This window comes from Sminthopsis crassicaudata, chromosome 2, assembly GCF_048593235.1.
Source record: "Sminthopsis crassicaudata isolate SCR6 chromosome 2, ASM4859323v1, whole genome shotgun sequence".
Classification (NCBI taxonomy): Eukaryota; Metazoa; Chordata; class Mammalia; order Dasyuromorphia; family Dasyuridae; genus Sminthopsis; species Sminthopsis crassicaudata.
The window spans coordinates 154,444,832-154,461,365 of NC_133618.1; the positions used below are offsets into that span (position 1 = coordinate 154,444,832).

The following is a 16,534-nucleotide window of genomic DNA, read 5'->3' on the forward strand; positions in this document are numbered from 1 at the left end:
TTAGTTACTTAAAGGTTTCTCTCTGCATGTGAAGACTGTTCTCTAATAGGAAGGGAATATTAGACTAATTCTAAGATAACAAGGAAATGCAAAAAGTTAAAAGTAAGTCAAAATCAAGGAGCAGGAGTGTAAATGCCAAGTACTAAAAGGTCTCTGAGGCATGGAAATAGAACCCCGGAGTAAAGTGTGGGGAAAAATCATTGTTCAAGTGTAAGGCCAGAGAGCTGTGCTAGGTTCTTGGGCTACAAAGGGAAAAATGGTAGTGTCCTGACCTTTGGCAATGGACTGAGATCTTGGGCCCTTGGAACTTTGGAGACCAGCACCGTACTCCACACTGCTTTCATTTAATCACTTGCTTTGTTTTCAGTGCTTGTAGGATGTCATTGCATTTAAATTGGTGCTAACTCCATTTTTTTAATAGAAAAAAAATTTATAATTTAGCACCACATCGTTATCAATAGAAGCCGCTAGGTGGCGCGGTGGATAGAGTAACAGAGTCAGGAAGACTCACCTTCCTGAGTTCAAATCCAGCCTCAGACACTGGGCAAGGCACTTAGCCCGGTTCACCTCAGTTTCCCCATCTGTAAAATGAGCTGGAGAAGGAAATGGAAAATCACTCCAGAATCTTCACCAGGAAAATCCCAAATGATGTCATGAAGTCAGACAGGATTGAAATGATTGAATGACAAACTTTGTCAATGGCTTTGCATCTTACCTAAGTATTTGCTTTAAATGCTGATTCCCATAGTTAACAGCTTAGAAAAGTTATTGTTTAAAGTTAAGCAGTGGATTAGTCTTACCTATATAAAAGGATGAAATTCATTTTGCTTCAAGTGTTTCCTCTAGACATAAGCAATAACTATCATTTGCCTGATCCTTTGACAGTTAGCAATACAACTTCAAGAAATATCACCTAGCTAAAAAATGAAGGCATTTGCTACTGTCATGCTGTCCTGAAGTCATTACTATATTCAAAGAATGCTACTGGCTTGTAACCTTAAAGAAAAACATCTTATTCAGTAAAGAAGAAAATAGTCATTCCCAAAGCTCTAAAACAGGTATTCAATCAGAGCAGAAAGATTTCATAAAAATAAATGAACACTATTGGCAATCTAAATGTTTGTAGATTGCATATGTGTTTCAATGTTCTATGACCTTTGGCAAGGCTCTAAGCTGCAGTTTCCCTGTTGAATTTAGATAAACCTTAATATATGATTCAGATTATGTTAAAGAAATGGTAAAATACAAATGTGACATTAAAATTGTATTTTCTTTTGTGATTTCCTAAACTGCTGGTAAGTTTTACAAAACTACAGATTCATGAATTTCTATAATATAGCATCAGTTTGCATTGCAAGAGGTAGTCTAATATACATAATAATTGGACCATACTATTTGCTTATTTTAAAGAATCAAATAAGATGTTTATAAAATATAAAACAGCCACATCAATATCAGTCAAGTAAAAGGTAAAATTTCATTTCCCATTTTTATTCATTTCAAAAAACCCTTTAAATCCTACCATTGCGTGAATGATTTCATATTTTTATACTCAGAAAGCTTCTAAAAACTATTCTATAAATAAATACAAATAAATTAGTCACTGTGTAACTAATAATATATCATGTCCCCTAGAATTAGATTAATATAAGTATAAACATAAATGTAATAGTTTATGTAAATGATATGTAGAATTTAATATAAAGGATTTCTAATGGCATAATGCATTTATAATATGTGAATAAAAGTTCTAGGAACTAAAATCTATTAAAACAAACTTGTTTTTACTGATAAGTCATATATCACTTCTAAAAAAATCAGATGGCTTGCTATGTAATCAAAATGAAATATCTATAGTTGAACTAAGATTTAAATTCTTGATCATATTATGTGATTGTACCATGTAAACAGCTTTATCAAGATAGGTATTATTTTTATGTATATATCAAGGAGTGGTTATTGGCACTAGTAGTTATGTTAGTGGCTATAACATTAGCAGTTTTCACAACTGCATCCTCTGGTTTATATAGTCTACCTTGGTCAACTGACCAAATTTCAGGTGTTGGCTCCTCACCCATACACATATCAGATAAGGTCTCAATTTTTGACCAGTTGTGGTCTTTTTTAGTAGTAAGATCTATCAGGAAACTTCTCCAATGTGCATTTCGATCATGGATCTAACAGAAATGGGAGAAGAAAAAAAAAAAAAAAAAAGAGCATTGGTTAAAAATGCTCTTGAGAAAAACCAGTATGTAGAAATCATAAGTATCCCAAATCATGGTAATAGATTTTTAAAATTAGCAGTGACATATTAATATCAAAATGCTAACTAAAATTCGATCCATGCTATGAAACTGATTTTTACTGTTTACTACTACTGCTGACACCCCATGGGCTAATAATACCCATTCAGTTGCCTCTAGTATTAAGTTTTGAAAAATGTTGATTACAATCTGAATAAATTTCATTATTTAATTATTTTACTTGAAATATTTTAAAGAATCATTTAAATTAGATTTTATTACAATTTACTGGACTGAAAGTAAGGAAATCTAGTCTTATCTCTGATATTAGCCTTATGACTTTGTTAAATTATTTAACTCTTCTTGGCTACAATTTTATCATCTGTCAAATGATGAAACTGAACTATACTATCTCTGCCATCCCTTCTTAGAGTTTAAAAAGTGTCTCCATGGTCTTATCCTAATAAAGTTATGATGATAATAAATACAAAAAAATTAGTCACTGACTAATAATATATCATGTCCCCTAGAATTAGATTAATATAAGTATAAACATAAATGTAATAGTTTATGTAAATGATATGTAGAATTTAATATAAAAGCCCTTCTAGGCATTCAGAAATATTTGTTAATTTGTAGTTCTTATTGTAGAGTATGGGCTAGATCCCTGGAAGGTTTTAGGGTCAGCCAGAGTCAGGATAAATCAAAGGCTTTGGTCTTTAGGGGGAGAAGTAAAAGAGGCAGGCAAGCTGCCATGAGGCTTGCCAAAGATCTATCCTGGATTCTGGAGTCTGGAGTCACCAACCTCTCTCCTCCTTGTCCTGCCGCCAAGTGCCTCTCACTTCTCTCACCCCACCCCCCCAATCCTTGCCTACAATTATCTTACTACCAAACACTGAGCAAGTACCAAAAGTGAGGAGAGCCATGATCCAAATATATTCTAATAAAGCCATTGTCTCGCATTGAATAGGTAATTAGCCTTAAGTGCTCTGCATTCTCAGATTCAAGTACACCTGTTCAAAGTTTCAGTCCTCTACACTTATGATATACCTCATATCTCCAAAACAAAACAAAACAAAACAAAACAAAAAAAAAACCCAGGACATACTTGTGCATATAATACCCATTATATTCTATATAATCAATCCAGATTTAGCTTTGGACTAATAGAATTGTGTTCCTTGTATGCTTTATAATGCTAGGGAAAGACCATTGAAGTGCAAGTCAATGAAATACTTAAGGTTATATAGCAAAATATACCTATTTAATAAAAATATAAACAGTAAAAGATAAGACTATAAATACATCGAGGCAGCATGAAATAAGGGACAGAGTGATTTGCATAGAGTGATCATCACATTTCTAATGCTTACTAGCTTCATGGGCAAATCATAATTTCTAAATATCAAATTCACCTATAAAACAGATTGGATACCTATAATAATAATTCCTGGTTATTGTCAAGTTTATTGACAACTATTGGCTGTAACTATTAGAAATGTTTGCACAGATATTCTCCATTTTCTCCTGAAAACATCCCAGTATGGAATGTAGGGGACAGGATTTTATTTTCTTTAAATACTTTCATTTTGCAAATAGGGAAACTCAAAAGTTATACAATTGGCAATATTACATGAAAGATTGGGAGGGTAACAAGTCTATTGACTTCCCAGTAATAATACTTTTTATTTGATTTATGCCATCTTCCACTTTAACTAGCATTGTCAAAAGACAAAAAATTGATTTTTTGCACTTATTATCTAAAAACCCTGTAGAAATAATACGCAAGAAAACACTGCTATCCAGAATCGCAAGACCAGTTACCCCTATTATTAAGCATGTCCTAATGAAATATGATTGCTAGGTGGAACAGTAATTTTGTTCTGTTTCATTGACAGAAGCCACTTAATAAATGTATGCTGTTCATCATAAAGAATGGCAAAGGAGCACAATTCTATAAGACATATCTAGAAAAAACAATCCAGAGCACATATTACTCCAGTTCTGTTGTCTTCATATTTAGATAAGGCCAAAAATAAAAATAAATTGATGAATTTAGATAAAACTAAAATAGCTGTTTACACTAATTTCAAGCAAATGAATATATATTTAAATTACGGAGAATCAACTTACCGATACGTGCCTCCTCAATGTCGACATGTCTGTAAATGTTCTCTCACAAGCTCGACATTTATATGGTTTTTCTCCTGTGTGAATGCGCTGATGGCGTCTGAGAGCTCCTTGCTGAGTGAAAGTTTTCCCACATTGTTCACAGAAATATGGACGAGTCTCTGGAAACAAATGTCCAAAAAAAAAAAAAAAATGAAAGAAATACTTGGCACTGCCAGAAAAATACTGCAAACAAACTGGATGCCCATTATTTGGCTAATGGCTAACCATATTGATATATCAATGTGCTATACATTATATATTGTTACATAGTAAGAAATAACAAGAGAAATTTAAATCTGAAAAATCTCCTATAAATTGATGCAGAATAGTTCCTGTAATATAGATAATGAAATCTATTCCCTGTTTTCATTAGTGAGGTAGGGGATTACAGGTCATGCCTAATGTATTATTTTGTATTTGTGATCTTTGCTTAACTGTCTGACATGATCATCAGTCCAGAAAGGGAAAGGGTAGAGAAATAACTATGACAAAAAAAAAGGTATGAAAACTTGTTTTATTGACCTGAGCTATGGAAAATTGTTATTCTTGAAACACTTTTCCCCAAAAAACTAGTAAATGGAAAATAATTTTCAAAGATAATTTTTATTCTAGATTTGTGTAGAATTTAAAACTTGATTCTAAATTATACATCCTTTCCTGTGCACCACAATGCTGTCAATTGTATTATTAATAATGTAGCATAAAGTTTAACAATTTTAATAACTTATTTCTAGTTTTAGTTTTTGTTTATATCAGGGGAAGTGGCTTAAGTTTCATTTTATGAATGAAGATATGCATGATTAGGAATGACTGTACAGACAGGACTGAAATAAAAACACATTTTAAAATATGGTCATTTTTTTTTTCTTGTGCCTTGTTCAAAACCAACAACTAAGAACAGAGTTAAAGTACCAACTCTTCTCTGTGTAGCAAACAATAAGCCCTTTACTCCAAATAATCCTATGAATTCAGTAGATAAAATTTTTTTCCCACTTTGAATAATTTCTGACTCTCAAAATCTGGCATACAAGTTGTAATCTTGGATTTGAAACCATGTTTACTAAGCTTCTGTCACCATCATTTTCAGCTCAAGAGTATAGCCTATTATTCACTCCTTTTCATTTTATTTTAAAGTTTAATGTGATAATTTTAAAGATTTTGTTATGAGACAATAAAAATTTAGTGTAATTTTGAATATAACCTTTACAGACAAGTCAATGTTGAGACATGTGTCGGTAAGTTGATTCTTCATAGTTTGAATGTATATTCATTTGCTTGAAATTAGTGTGAATAACTTAATAATTTTGTTTATTCAAATTTATATATATGATGTACATTTATATCAAAAATATTAAATTACAGGACTTAGAAAAGGATGTTAATAGAAAATTGTGTTTGTGTGTGGGAGGGGTAAGTTTAAATCTACATTGAAATAGCTTCGAACTAAGAAATGCTACATCTGATCTAGCTTAAATTAGTAATTATAGGATTTTAGAAGTAGGAGAGCTTTTGGAAGTAATTTAATCATTAGCCCTCTTTATTTTTAAAATGATGAATTAAAATGTGATGCTATGTTACTTGTCTAAAACTCAGGTGTCCTGAATTCCTGAAAAATGATACAAATGCGATATAATGCCCCCACATTGATGTTCCTATTTCAATTTCTGCAACATATAAGTGGTAAAGTATTAAAACACCAATCATATGGTATTTTGCATTTTGACTGTTTATGATCATATATTGTCACTACAAATTGATTGTAAGTTATTAGAGGACAGGGGCCAAGCATTATATTTCTTTCATATTCACTTAATATATGTTCAATAAATATTTTTCCAGTTATCTTAAATAGGCCTCCCTCTTTAGTTTTAAATACTTTCCCTTCTAAGCATTGGCTCTAATAATTTGGAAACTAGGAATTTAGGTAGTGTGAGTGTATTACAATACAGTAGTAGAAAGATCATGGTTCAATCAGAAACTTTAGGTTGTGAGCCTTGTTATGAAATAGGACAGCTCATTGCATCTTTCAAAGCTTCTGTTTACTCACCTGTAGAATGAGGACTACGATTATCTATCAGCCATGAAAATTCAATAAAGTAAATTTTTTAAAGTACAAACTTTGTAGAAAGTGTCTGACTAGGCATTGGAAGTATTTCAAAGTTTAGATTATAGACTTAGTCCCTCTCCTGATGCAGATTGTAATCAAGTAATTAAAACAAAAGCATTTCTAAGTACATTACAATTTACATAAATGTGTGAAAATGTGTGCTTTTATTAAGGAAGATAAGATGTTTCAAAAGTTTAGTGGAGTTTTAAGTTACTAGAACTATTAAGTTACATTAGCTAAAAGTTCCTTTAAAGATGTCAGTACAGTTTTAAATTAAAAAAAAATTTAAACTGTACAAAAACTCTTAGAATACCCTGTATAAGAAAAATGTTAATGCTTTAGTAAATATCAAAACTTGATTTCTAAAAGAAATACCTTATTTGCTTTTTTCTTTAAGTATATCTTTACCTGCATGAACATTGCTATGTTGAGCTAAGGAGGCTCTCAATCCAAATGTTTTTCCACACACATCACATTTATAAGGCTTAGCTCCCATATGACATCGTTTGTGGCATTTTAAGTATTCATTGGTGGCAAAATGTTTTCCACAGACATCACATTTAAAGAGCCGTTCTCCTAAAATTATAAAATAAAGTCAAGGACTTGCAAATGTGTTTATAAACAGTTCTGTCATTGTATATTTCATCATAATTCAGGAGCTGAAATGTATCTTTAACCTTCATATATTAAATAGCATTTCTCTGGCTTTTAAATTACTGTGCTCTTTTACTGTAAAATTTTCATACTGCAATTTTGTTCATGTTTCTCTTATTCTCCATTTAGGCATGAGGATAACTAATCACTTTTATTTATGCATTCCTAAGACATTTTTTGCAGAATCTGGAATGATATACTAAATGTTCCTTCAAAGATTTTTTTTTTAATATTGTAAAGCACATACTGTGCTTGGAAGAGAAATGTCTTATCTGGTCATCTTCCTCTTACTTGTGACTATCAAGCTTACCACCATCTTATAAATCATCCAAGTTTAGAATCAAGGCATCATCTTTATTCTATGTATCTCATTCCTAAATCCAATCTCTTGCGAAGTCCTACTGCCATTTTTTGCATAAGCCCCTACCTCTCATCTGACTGCTGTTACCCTGGGATAAACACTTGGCACCTATTAGTACTTGCTACCTGAAACAGCTATTGGTTTATCTCCATTTCACATCTCACCACCACAGTCCATCCTCTACTTAGCTATCAAATTGAGCTTCTAGAAACACAGGTCTACCATGTCACCTACTGTTCAGTAAACACCAATAGCTCCCTATCTCCAAGATCAAATATAAAATCCTCGTTTTGCCACCAAGTCCATCATAACCTCCCCCCTCCTATTTTTCCAATGTTCATAGGATTTTTCTCATTTCAATAGTGTGTGATGTAGTGACATTGGCCTCCCTGCTAGTCCTTCCACAAGATATTTCATATCCCAACATTCCTCCTTATCTTCACTTTTTAGTTTCCTTCAAGTCCCCAAAAAACCCCTGCTTTTATAAGAAGTCCTCCCTGATCCCTCTTAATGCTAGTGTTTTCTTTCTGTTGGTTATCTTTAATTGATCCTGTTTATATCTTGTTTATACATGTTTTTCTCATCAAAATAGTAAGCTCCATGAGCACATCATGGATTGTATTTTGCCTGCCTCTTGTATCCTCAGTGCTTAACAGTGCCTGGAATATAACAGAGGCTTAATAAGTGTTAATTGATTGAATGGTCACTGTCATTTACAAACATTAATTTCTACTTATTTTTTAAGAAAAATTAAATTCTGATCACTTATTTATGTAATCACAACATTTTCAGTAATCAATAAAAATTATTTGTTTTCATTACAGATCACAAATCCTTTATTGATAAAACACTTTCTCAAGGCCATTAATTGTGATTATAAAGTATCACAATAAATGTCTAAGTAAGATAAATAGCATATACATTTTTAATCACTTTTTATTTTTAAAAATTTTTTTATTATAGCTTTTTATTTACAAGATATATGCATAGGTAATTTTACAGCATTAACCATTGCCAAGCCTTTTGTTCCAATTTTTCCCCTCCTTCCTCTATCTGCTCCCCCAGATGGCAGGTTGACCAATACATGTTACATGTTAAAGTATAAATTAAATACAATATATGTATACATATGACCACTTTTTAAAGGAGCACTGAGGCATATGCCAATAGCTGAAATGTTTTGAAATCATTATCTGAAACTAGAAAAGTGGATATATCACAAATGCTACCATTTTTCAAGTGTCCCCTTATAAATTCACCACCATTCTCAATGTGCTGGAAGCCTTTATTATTTTTCTACATAGTACAAGCATCTCAGTGGAATACTTAAACTGTTCACATGTCATCCATTATCTTTGTTACTAATAACTAATTTATGTTTTTTTTTCTATCACATTTAATTAAATTATCTCTTAAATTCTTTACTTGTGTTTTTGGGGGTTTTTTTTGGTTCACCTGTTATGTGTTATATTCTGCTCACACCCAAAATGTCCTTCTTAACTACTCCGTTTTGTTATTCATTGTGAATTCATCAACTTGCTTCATGGCTTGCCCCTATACAACTTTAGTAAAATGCTGATATTCATGCGGCAGCTAGGTGGCGCAATGGATAGAGCACCAGCCCTGAAGTCAGGAGGACCTTAGTTCGAATGTGGTCTTAGACACTTAATATTTCCTAGCTGTGTGACCCTGGGCAAGTCACTTAATCCCAATCACCTCAGCAAAAAAAAAAAAAAAAAAAAAAAAAAAAAAAAATTGGTGATATTCAGAAGACACATTTGTTTCTGGATTAATTTTTAATAACATTTCAGGAGTTTTGAAATTTTTTTGAAGACAATATAGAACTTAATTCAGCTTATTCTAATCATGGCTTATATTATAAGATTTCCTGCATTTAAAATGTTGGATAATTTTTGCATAATTGAAATAGTTGTGCCTTTTAGACAGTATTTTAAATTACTAAAAAAGGTTTATATTTGATTAATCTAGAATGTATCCTATTTAATTTTCTAAATTTTTTATACTTCTCTACTTCAAATAAAAAGTAATGATGGAAAGCTCAAGAAAATTATCACATCTTACCAATTCTGGCATAAACTTCCTGAATCAACCAAAAAGTAGTTCATAAAAACATATGCCAGGCCTAGCTTTTAGTCCTAAATTGTATATAAATTTTCAACTTGTAAGGCAGAATTTTTATTGTAAATAACATATTGCTTTTGATAAATCCCAGTATGTCAATTTTTATATGTGGTGAAAATCACTTCTAATCTCATCACCTGAATACCTAGAGGAATATTTTCAGATATCAAGTTAGGGTTCTTGCTATACATGAAGATATTATAAGCCTATGGTTTTAAATACAAACCTGTATGAGTCCGCTTGTGACCATTTAATTTTCCTTTATCTGCAAAGCTAGCTCCACAATCCTCACAAATATATGGCTTTTCTCCAGTATGAGACCTATATCCAAGAAGTAAAGAAAAAAGTATGCAGATTTCAATAGTTGCATAAAACTTATAAATTATTTTATATTGAACTTATTTTATTGAGCAAAACATATTATATGTAGAAATAATTTATAATGGATTTATAAAAATAATTTATATCCCTTCTTCCTAATTTGTGAATATAACTATTGTTTGGCATGTTGTATTTCAAATTTTGTTGATAATAGATTGATTAGTTTTGTTGACTTGATTTTTTTTTTTTTACTAATTTATTTTTACAAATTATGGCTTCCTGGGTAGGAGAAGGAATTATCTAGATATGATTCTGATGTAAAAGAAAATAAAAATAAACATAAAAGAAAATAAAATACAATCCACAGATTATCCTATTTAGGTGTTGATGCATATTTCAAATTTCAACCATTACATCTAACTCTTAAGGAAAGCAACATGATATAATTGCCAATATGCAAAACTGAAATTAGAGGACCTTTGTTGATTATGATTTATCTCATTTTAGATGAGGTACTTCACCTCTGTGGGCCTCAGTTCCTCATGTACATCTTAAGAAAAACTAGAAGACATCTAAGATTCTTTAAAGATCTAAATCCTATGACTAAGTACACCTCCATCATCCTTAGTAATTTAGAATTTGGGTCCTACATTTGATTATGCAGACTGAGAAAATTAAGAATGAATCAAATGAGGATGTTTAGATATGGACAAAGGTTTAATGTAATATTATCATAACCCCAGTATGCCTATATTAGAAAATACATTCTTATTTGATTTTTTATACTTTTCTTTTAAAGCAACTGGAAGTTAAAAACTAATGCTAGATAATATTGAGTGCCAAATTTTAAGAAACAAAAAACAAATCTGCTATACCACATTTAATTAAATCTAAAAACGGATTATTTCCTATCTTTGCATTCCACAGAATGTTCTCTTGAAGATTACAGGCAGAAAAACAGATACTGCATACAGAACATCCAAAAAATTATCTCTTTAAATGTAACTTTTCAGGAATATATCATAAAGTTGAATTTTTAAGAAGGATAGAATAACAATTTAAAATTATATGCTTTAAATTGTTTGATTCCAACTTTGGCTAAAAAGCGTTCATTTATTAAATTTCCCATTTTAACAAACTAATTTTATAGTTATATTTGGCAACTAAAAATGAATTATTTGGGGGCAGCTAGGTGGTGTAGTGGATAGAACACTAGCCCTGAAGTCAGGAGGAGCTGAATTCAAATCTGACCTTAGACACTTAATACTTCCTAGCTGTGTGACCCTGGGCAAGTCACTTAACCCCAACTGCCTCAGGGAAAAAAAAAGAATTATTTTTAATTCATCAGCACTGATAAAAATATTATACCAATATTGCAAGTTAACTCAAGAAAAACAATCATGAAAAATGGAGGCAGGAACAGGTGACTAAAGAAAAGAAGGGTTTGCAAAGGCTAACCTTGTGTGAATTTTAAGTTGGGATGGTTGAGCAAATTTAGCATGGCAGACACCACATTCATAAGGTTTCTCTCCTGTGTGGGTTCTCATATGGAATACCAGTGCTGTTCTAGAACTCAAAATTTTGCCACACACTGAACAAAGTGGTCGTTTTACTCTTCCTTCATGCTTTCGCATGTAATGCGTTCTAACATCTCGCTTTCGTTTGAAAGTAGCATTACAGAGAGTGCAAGCAAACTGCCTCTCTTCTGTATGCACACAAGCTCGATGCTCTTTACAACTATTATAACTAGCAAAGGACTTGCTACAGATTTCACACTGATAGACTTTCCCAGGAAGGGACTGATGTACATCTTTACAGTGATCCACATATTTTTTCCGGGATACAAACTGTTGATCACACTTATCACAAGTTATAACATAAGTTGTCTTCTTCATTACTGTCATATTATTTACTTTCTTTATCTTAAAATCTTCATCTGATTCATTATCTTCTGCATCTTTTTCATTTGAAAAGTCATCATCTGTGCAGACAACTTCATTATCTTTGCTATCATTCATTTCTACTTCAGAAAAACCAGCATCATAATCTCCTTCCTCTTCTCCTTTAACACTTGATTTTTCATCTTCATCTCTTTTATTCACTTCAGTTTCTCTGTCATTTTTTTCATTTTCCTTTTTTTCTGCTTCATTACTAGAATCAATTGCATTAGATGACTTGCCAACACCTTCATAGTTGAGGGTGTCTTTGTTGCTGGTTCCCAGTGGTACACTATTACCTGAAGACTGTTCCCATGTTTCTTTAGTGAAATCTATTTCATAGTCTGCTGTCTTTGATCTGCTAGGAGGTGGAACAACCATCCAGTATACTGGCATAGTTTTTCTATCTTGTTTTGATTCATGTATTTTTCTGTAAGGGAAAAGAACACAACAAAATGCAACTTATAGTAGATAAAACACATTTACATGAATATCTTGTAAGTAGCTATCTCTTAACTTATGGAAGTAATTCTGTAATAGTTGAAGAGACTGTTTTAAAACATTTTTTATTCTAACCTAGCATACAGTGCCCTACAAAGTTAAAATGATTTCCTCCTACTTTAAAAGAGAATATCTCTTTTCTTAATGGTCTTCCATTTATCCATAACAATGAAATAATAGGAAAGTGAGTGATCTCAGAAAACTAGTAGGAATATTGGACTAATATGGCAATATTCCTCTACAAAAATCTTTTGTAGTGAAAACTATGGACTAGAAGTCTGGTCACATGGATTCTAAAATACTGATGAAGTGTGTTATTTTGGATAACTGCATAGCGAAAGAGTTACATTTAGGATAAGGCAAGTTGGGTTCAAATCCCAGTAATCTTGTATAACCAGGTGAATAGCTATACACAGTGGATAGAATACTAGGCTTGAAATCAGTAAGACTGATCTTTATGAAGTTGTCAACTGATATAAAACATTATGGGGATTAAAATATCTATAACCTTTGACCCACTGCTAAACATATACTCCAAGGAGTCACTGACAAAAATAGGGTTGCATACCAAAGTATTTATAACAGCACTTTTTGTAATGCACAGAACTAGAAACAAAATAGATGCCCATCAACGAGAGAATGGCTCAATAAATTGTGGTACATTAATTGAATGGGAAATTGTTGTTTTGTAAGAAATAATTAACATGATGAACACAGATTTATGTAGAAATTTATATGATGATGCAAAATAAAGTAAGTAGAACCAGGAAAACAATATACAGTCATCCCTCAGCATTTGCAGAGGTTGGGATACAAAACTCCCACGAATGTGAAAAATCACAAATAATTCTAGGTCCCACCCCAACTTTTATTTTTAATAATTCTGATCATTTTATTTAATACAAAAAAACAAGTAAAATAACACAATGCACCCATTAAAAAGTTGTAATTTCTACTGTCTCAAGACACATTAGTATCTCATATACTATGCAGATTAGTATCTTATATACTACATATGGAGCCCCCAGCATAACTGCAGCAAGTGCTTCACAAATTTCCTTTTTTAAAAAGTACAAGATATAACTGTCACTGCAGGAGAAAATCACATGACTGAGTCTAAATAGCAGAGACAAAAAGGAAGCATTCCCAAAGAAAGTGTGCAGCTTATAGTTCTTTAGTGTGCTGAAAGTTTTTAACAAAATTTAATATAATAAATTTATGTATGTATACTTATGGTAATACATGACTGAAACAGATTAATAAACAGTATTAATGAATTTATGACTTACTTTTTTTAGTTTTCTTTACATACTTATGTCATCTGTGATTTTCCCTAGTATGCCATAGATATCCAAAAATTCACAATTATAGCCAGCCCACAAGTGACCAAAACCACAAATGTGAAACCCTAATATTGAGGGAAAACTATACACAGTGACCAAAGCAATGCAAATGGAAAGACCAATCACAAGGCAGTCAAAATGTAATATTATTAAAGTATAAAGAATGACTTTGGCCCCAAAGAGGAGTTAAGAAATTATTTACTTTCCTCCTATAAATCTTTGCAGAGATGAGAAATCCACAAGTGTGGAACATTTTTATAATATCAGATATTTTTATTGTATGAAAAGATTTTGCTAGGGTTTTTTTCCCCTCCTTGTGAAAAAGTCAAGAAGAAAGGAGTTTGGGGTGATAATCTGTTCTCTTTTAGACATGTTAAGATTAAGATGTCTATGGAACAGCTTCAATTGGATTTGGAGCTCTGGAGAAAACTGGGGTAGAAATGTAGATATTGTCAGCATAAAGATGATAATTGAACCCATGAAAGGTAATGAACTCAATAACTGAAATAGTACAAATGAAAAAGAGGACAGGACAGAGTTCTGAGAGCCACCCAGCCATGACACAGATGAAAATCCAGTAAAGGAGAGTAAGGGTTAGTGAGAAAGGTGGGAGGAAAACCAGAAGGAGCAGTGTCATGGAAACCTAGACATATGGATTCTACAAGAACAGAGGTGATCAGCAGTGTCAAAGATGCAGAGAGATCCAAAGGGATGAACATTGAGAAAAGGCTTTTAGATTTAATAATTAATTCTGAGAGCATTGGTAACTTCGGAGAGAATAGTTTTCATTACATGAGGATGTTGGAAGCTGGAAAGCAGTGAAATTAGAAAAAAAAAAGAGAGGACGTAGAGCAGCAAATTTAGATGATTTAAGGAATCTAGTGAAGAAGAAAAAAGGAAGAGAAGGAGGAAGAGGAGGAGAAGAAGAAAGAAGAGGAAGAGGAGGAAGAAGAGAACGAAGAGAAAAAGAGGAAGAGGAAGAAGGAGAAGAGAGAAGGGCGAGGCATAAAAGGAGGGGGAAGAAAAGGAGAAGAAAGAAGAGAAGAAAAAGAAGAAAAGGAGGAGAAGCAGTAGCAGCAAGAGAATAATGACTAGTGGAAACAGATCAAGAGAGTTGTTTTTGTTTTGTTTTGTTTTTTCTTAAGGATGGGAGAAACATAAATATGCTGATAGGCAAAAGGGAAGAAGCTATTAAATAGGGAGAGACTAAATATTAAATGAAGTAGGAATGCTAATAGAAGCAGTCTCTGGGAGAAGCCAAGAGGAGATGAATGGCATGAAACAGGAGTGAAAGAGAAAATAATGGAGTATGTGAGTATTATAGGAGGTGAATGAGGAAGAAGAAGGAATTCTTTCCCAAGACCTCACATTTTTAAGTGCTAAAAATGAGTTGAGTTCCTCAGCTTAGAGGATGTAAAAAGAAGATACAGTGGGAGGTTTGAGGAAAGAGAAGAATGTTTGAAACAACTACTATAGCAATCAAGGAAGCAAATTAAGGGAAGAACAAAACTAATATCTTGCTTTAATGAGGGCTAGTTTGAAATTAGATTAAAAATGTTAATGAATACAATTAGCAAAGTTTTGTGATTTTTTTTCCATTTCCATTCAGTAGCACATGAATAGAACAAAGAAATAGATGGTGGGAGTTAGTCAGGGGCTGGGATTTGGCTGTGCTTGAGTGGCAGTAGGACACAGCTATTATTTCAAGAGTATATAAGAGTATGGAGTTGACCTGTTTCAAGCAAGAAGTGAAATAAAAGAGAGGAAAGTTTAGCTGGAAGCCTAAGGCTGAATAAAGATTACCAGATGTTTTTTGAACTCACCTTCTCTTATTTCAACTCAGTTTAGAGAAAACATTTTTCTGAGAAAAAGTTAAAGCAAAACCCGTTAATAGAATAATTAAGATTACAAAAATAGTATGTGGAAATAACATGTTGTCTGACATGATTTTGAGTTCCAGAACTGATATTTATAAGGCATGTGATCTCAGACATGGTATTGGACCTTTCAGAGTCTCAGTTTCCTCACCAATGAAATAGGAATAATACTTATACTACTTTCCTCTCTATTTCATTTGTGCTATGTTAAAAACTTTTGAGAACTATCACAGAATCTTGGATTTTGAAGGGACCCTAGAAACAGCAGTCTTAACTGATATCCAAGAGTTCCCTTATTTGACTCTCCAACAAGTAATTGTCCAGCTGATGTTGAGATTTAAAGGCTCTGTGCCATCCTAGCTACCCTTCTTTGGACAATCTTTAACTCACTAATGTCCTTCTTAAAAATTAGTCCTCTGGCTTGGAAAGACTTAAATGAACTGATGCTGAGTGAAATGAGCAGAACCAGGAGATACACTTCAACAATACTGTATGAGGATGTATTCTAATGGAAGTGGATATCTTCGACAAAGAGAAGATTCAATTCAGTTCCAATTGATCAATGATGGACAGAATCAGCTACACCCGGAGAAGGAACACTGGGAAATGAATGTGGACCACTTGCATTTTTGTTTTTCTTCCCAGGTTATTTTTACCTTCTGAATCCAATTCTTCTTATACAACAAGAGAACTGTACGGTTCTGCACATATATATTGTATCTAGGATATACTATAACATATTTAACATGTATAAATCTAGGGGAGGGGGTGGAGTGAGGGAAGGAAAAAGTCGGGACAGAAGTGAGTGCAAGGGATAATTTTGTAAAAAATTACCCAGGCATATGTTCTGTCAATAAAAAGTTATAAAAAAATTAG

General features: G+C 32.4%; 1 protein-coding gene across 4 annotated transcripts in view; it reads right to left on the reverse strand.

Annotated features, from left to right (window-relative positions):
* GZF1 (GDNF inducible zinc finger protein 1) overlaps nt 1-16,534 on the reverse strand; it is a 58,332-nt gene that overhangs the window by 14,936 nt on the left and 26,862 nt on the right. The window contains exons 4-7 of one of the 4 annotated variants that reach the window (XM_074287718.1): nt 11,459-12,367; nt 9,906-10,000; nt 6,931-7,098; nt 4,377-4,534 (exon numbers count right to left, since the gene is read on the reverse strand). In XM_074287718.1, coding sequence (XP_074143819.1) covers nt 4,377-4,534; nt 6,931-7,098; nt 9,906-10,000; nt 11,459-12,367 — 1,330 coding nt within the window. Of the gene's footprint in view, nt 1-511; nt 594-4,376; nt 4,535-6,930; nt 7,099-9,905; nt 10,001-11,458; nt 12,368-16,534 lie in introns of those variants that run through there. The other 3 variants (XM_074287720.1, XM_074287719.1, XM_074287724.1) reach the window with 3 other exon arrangements.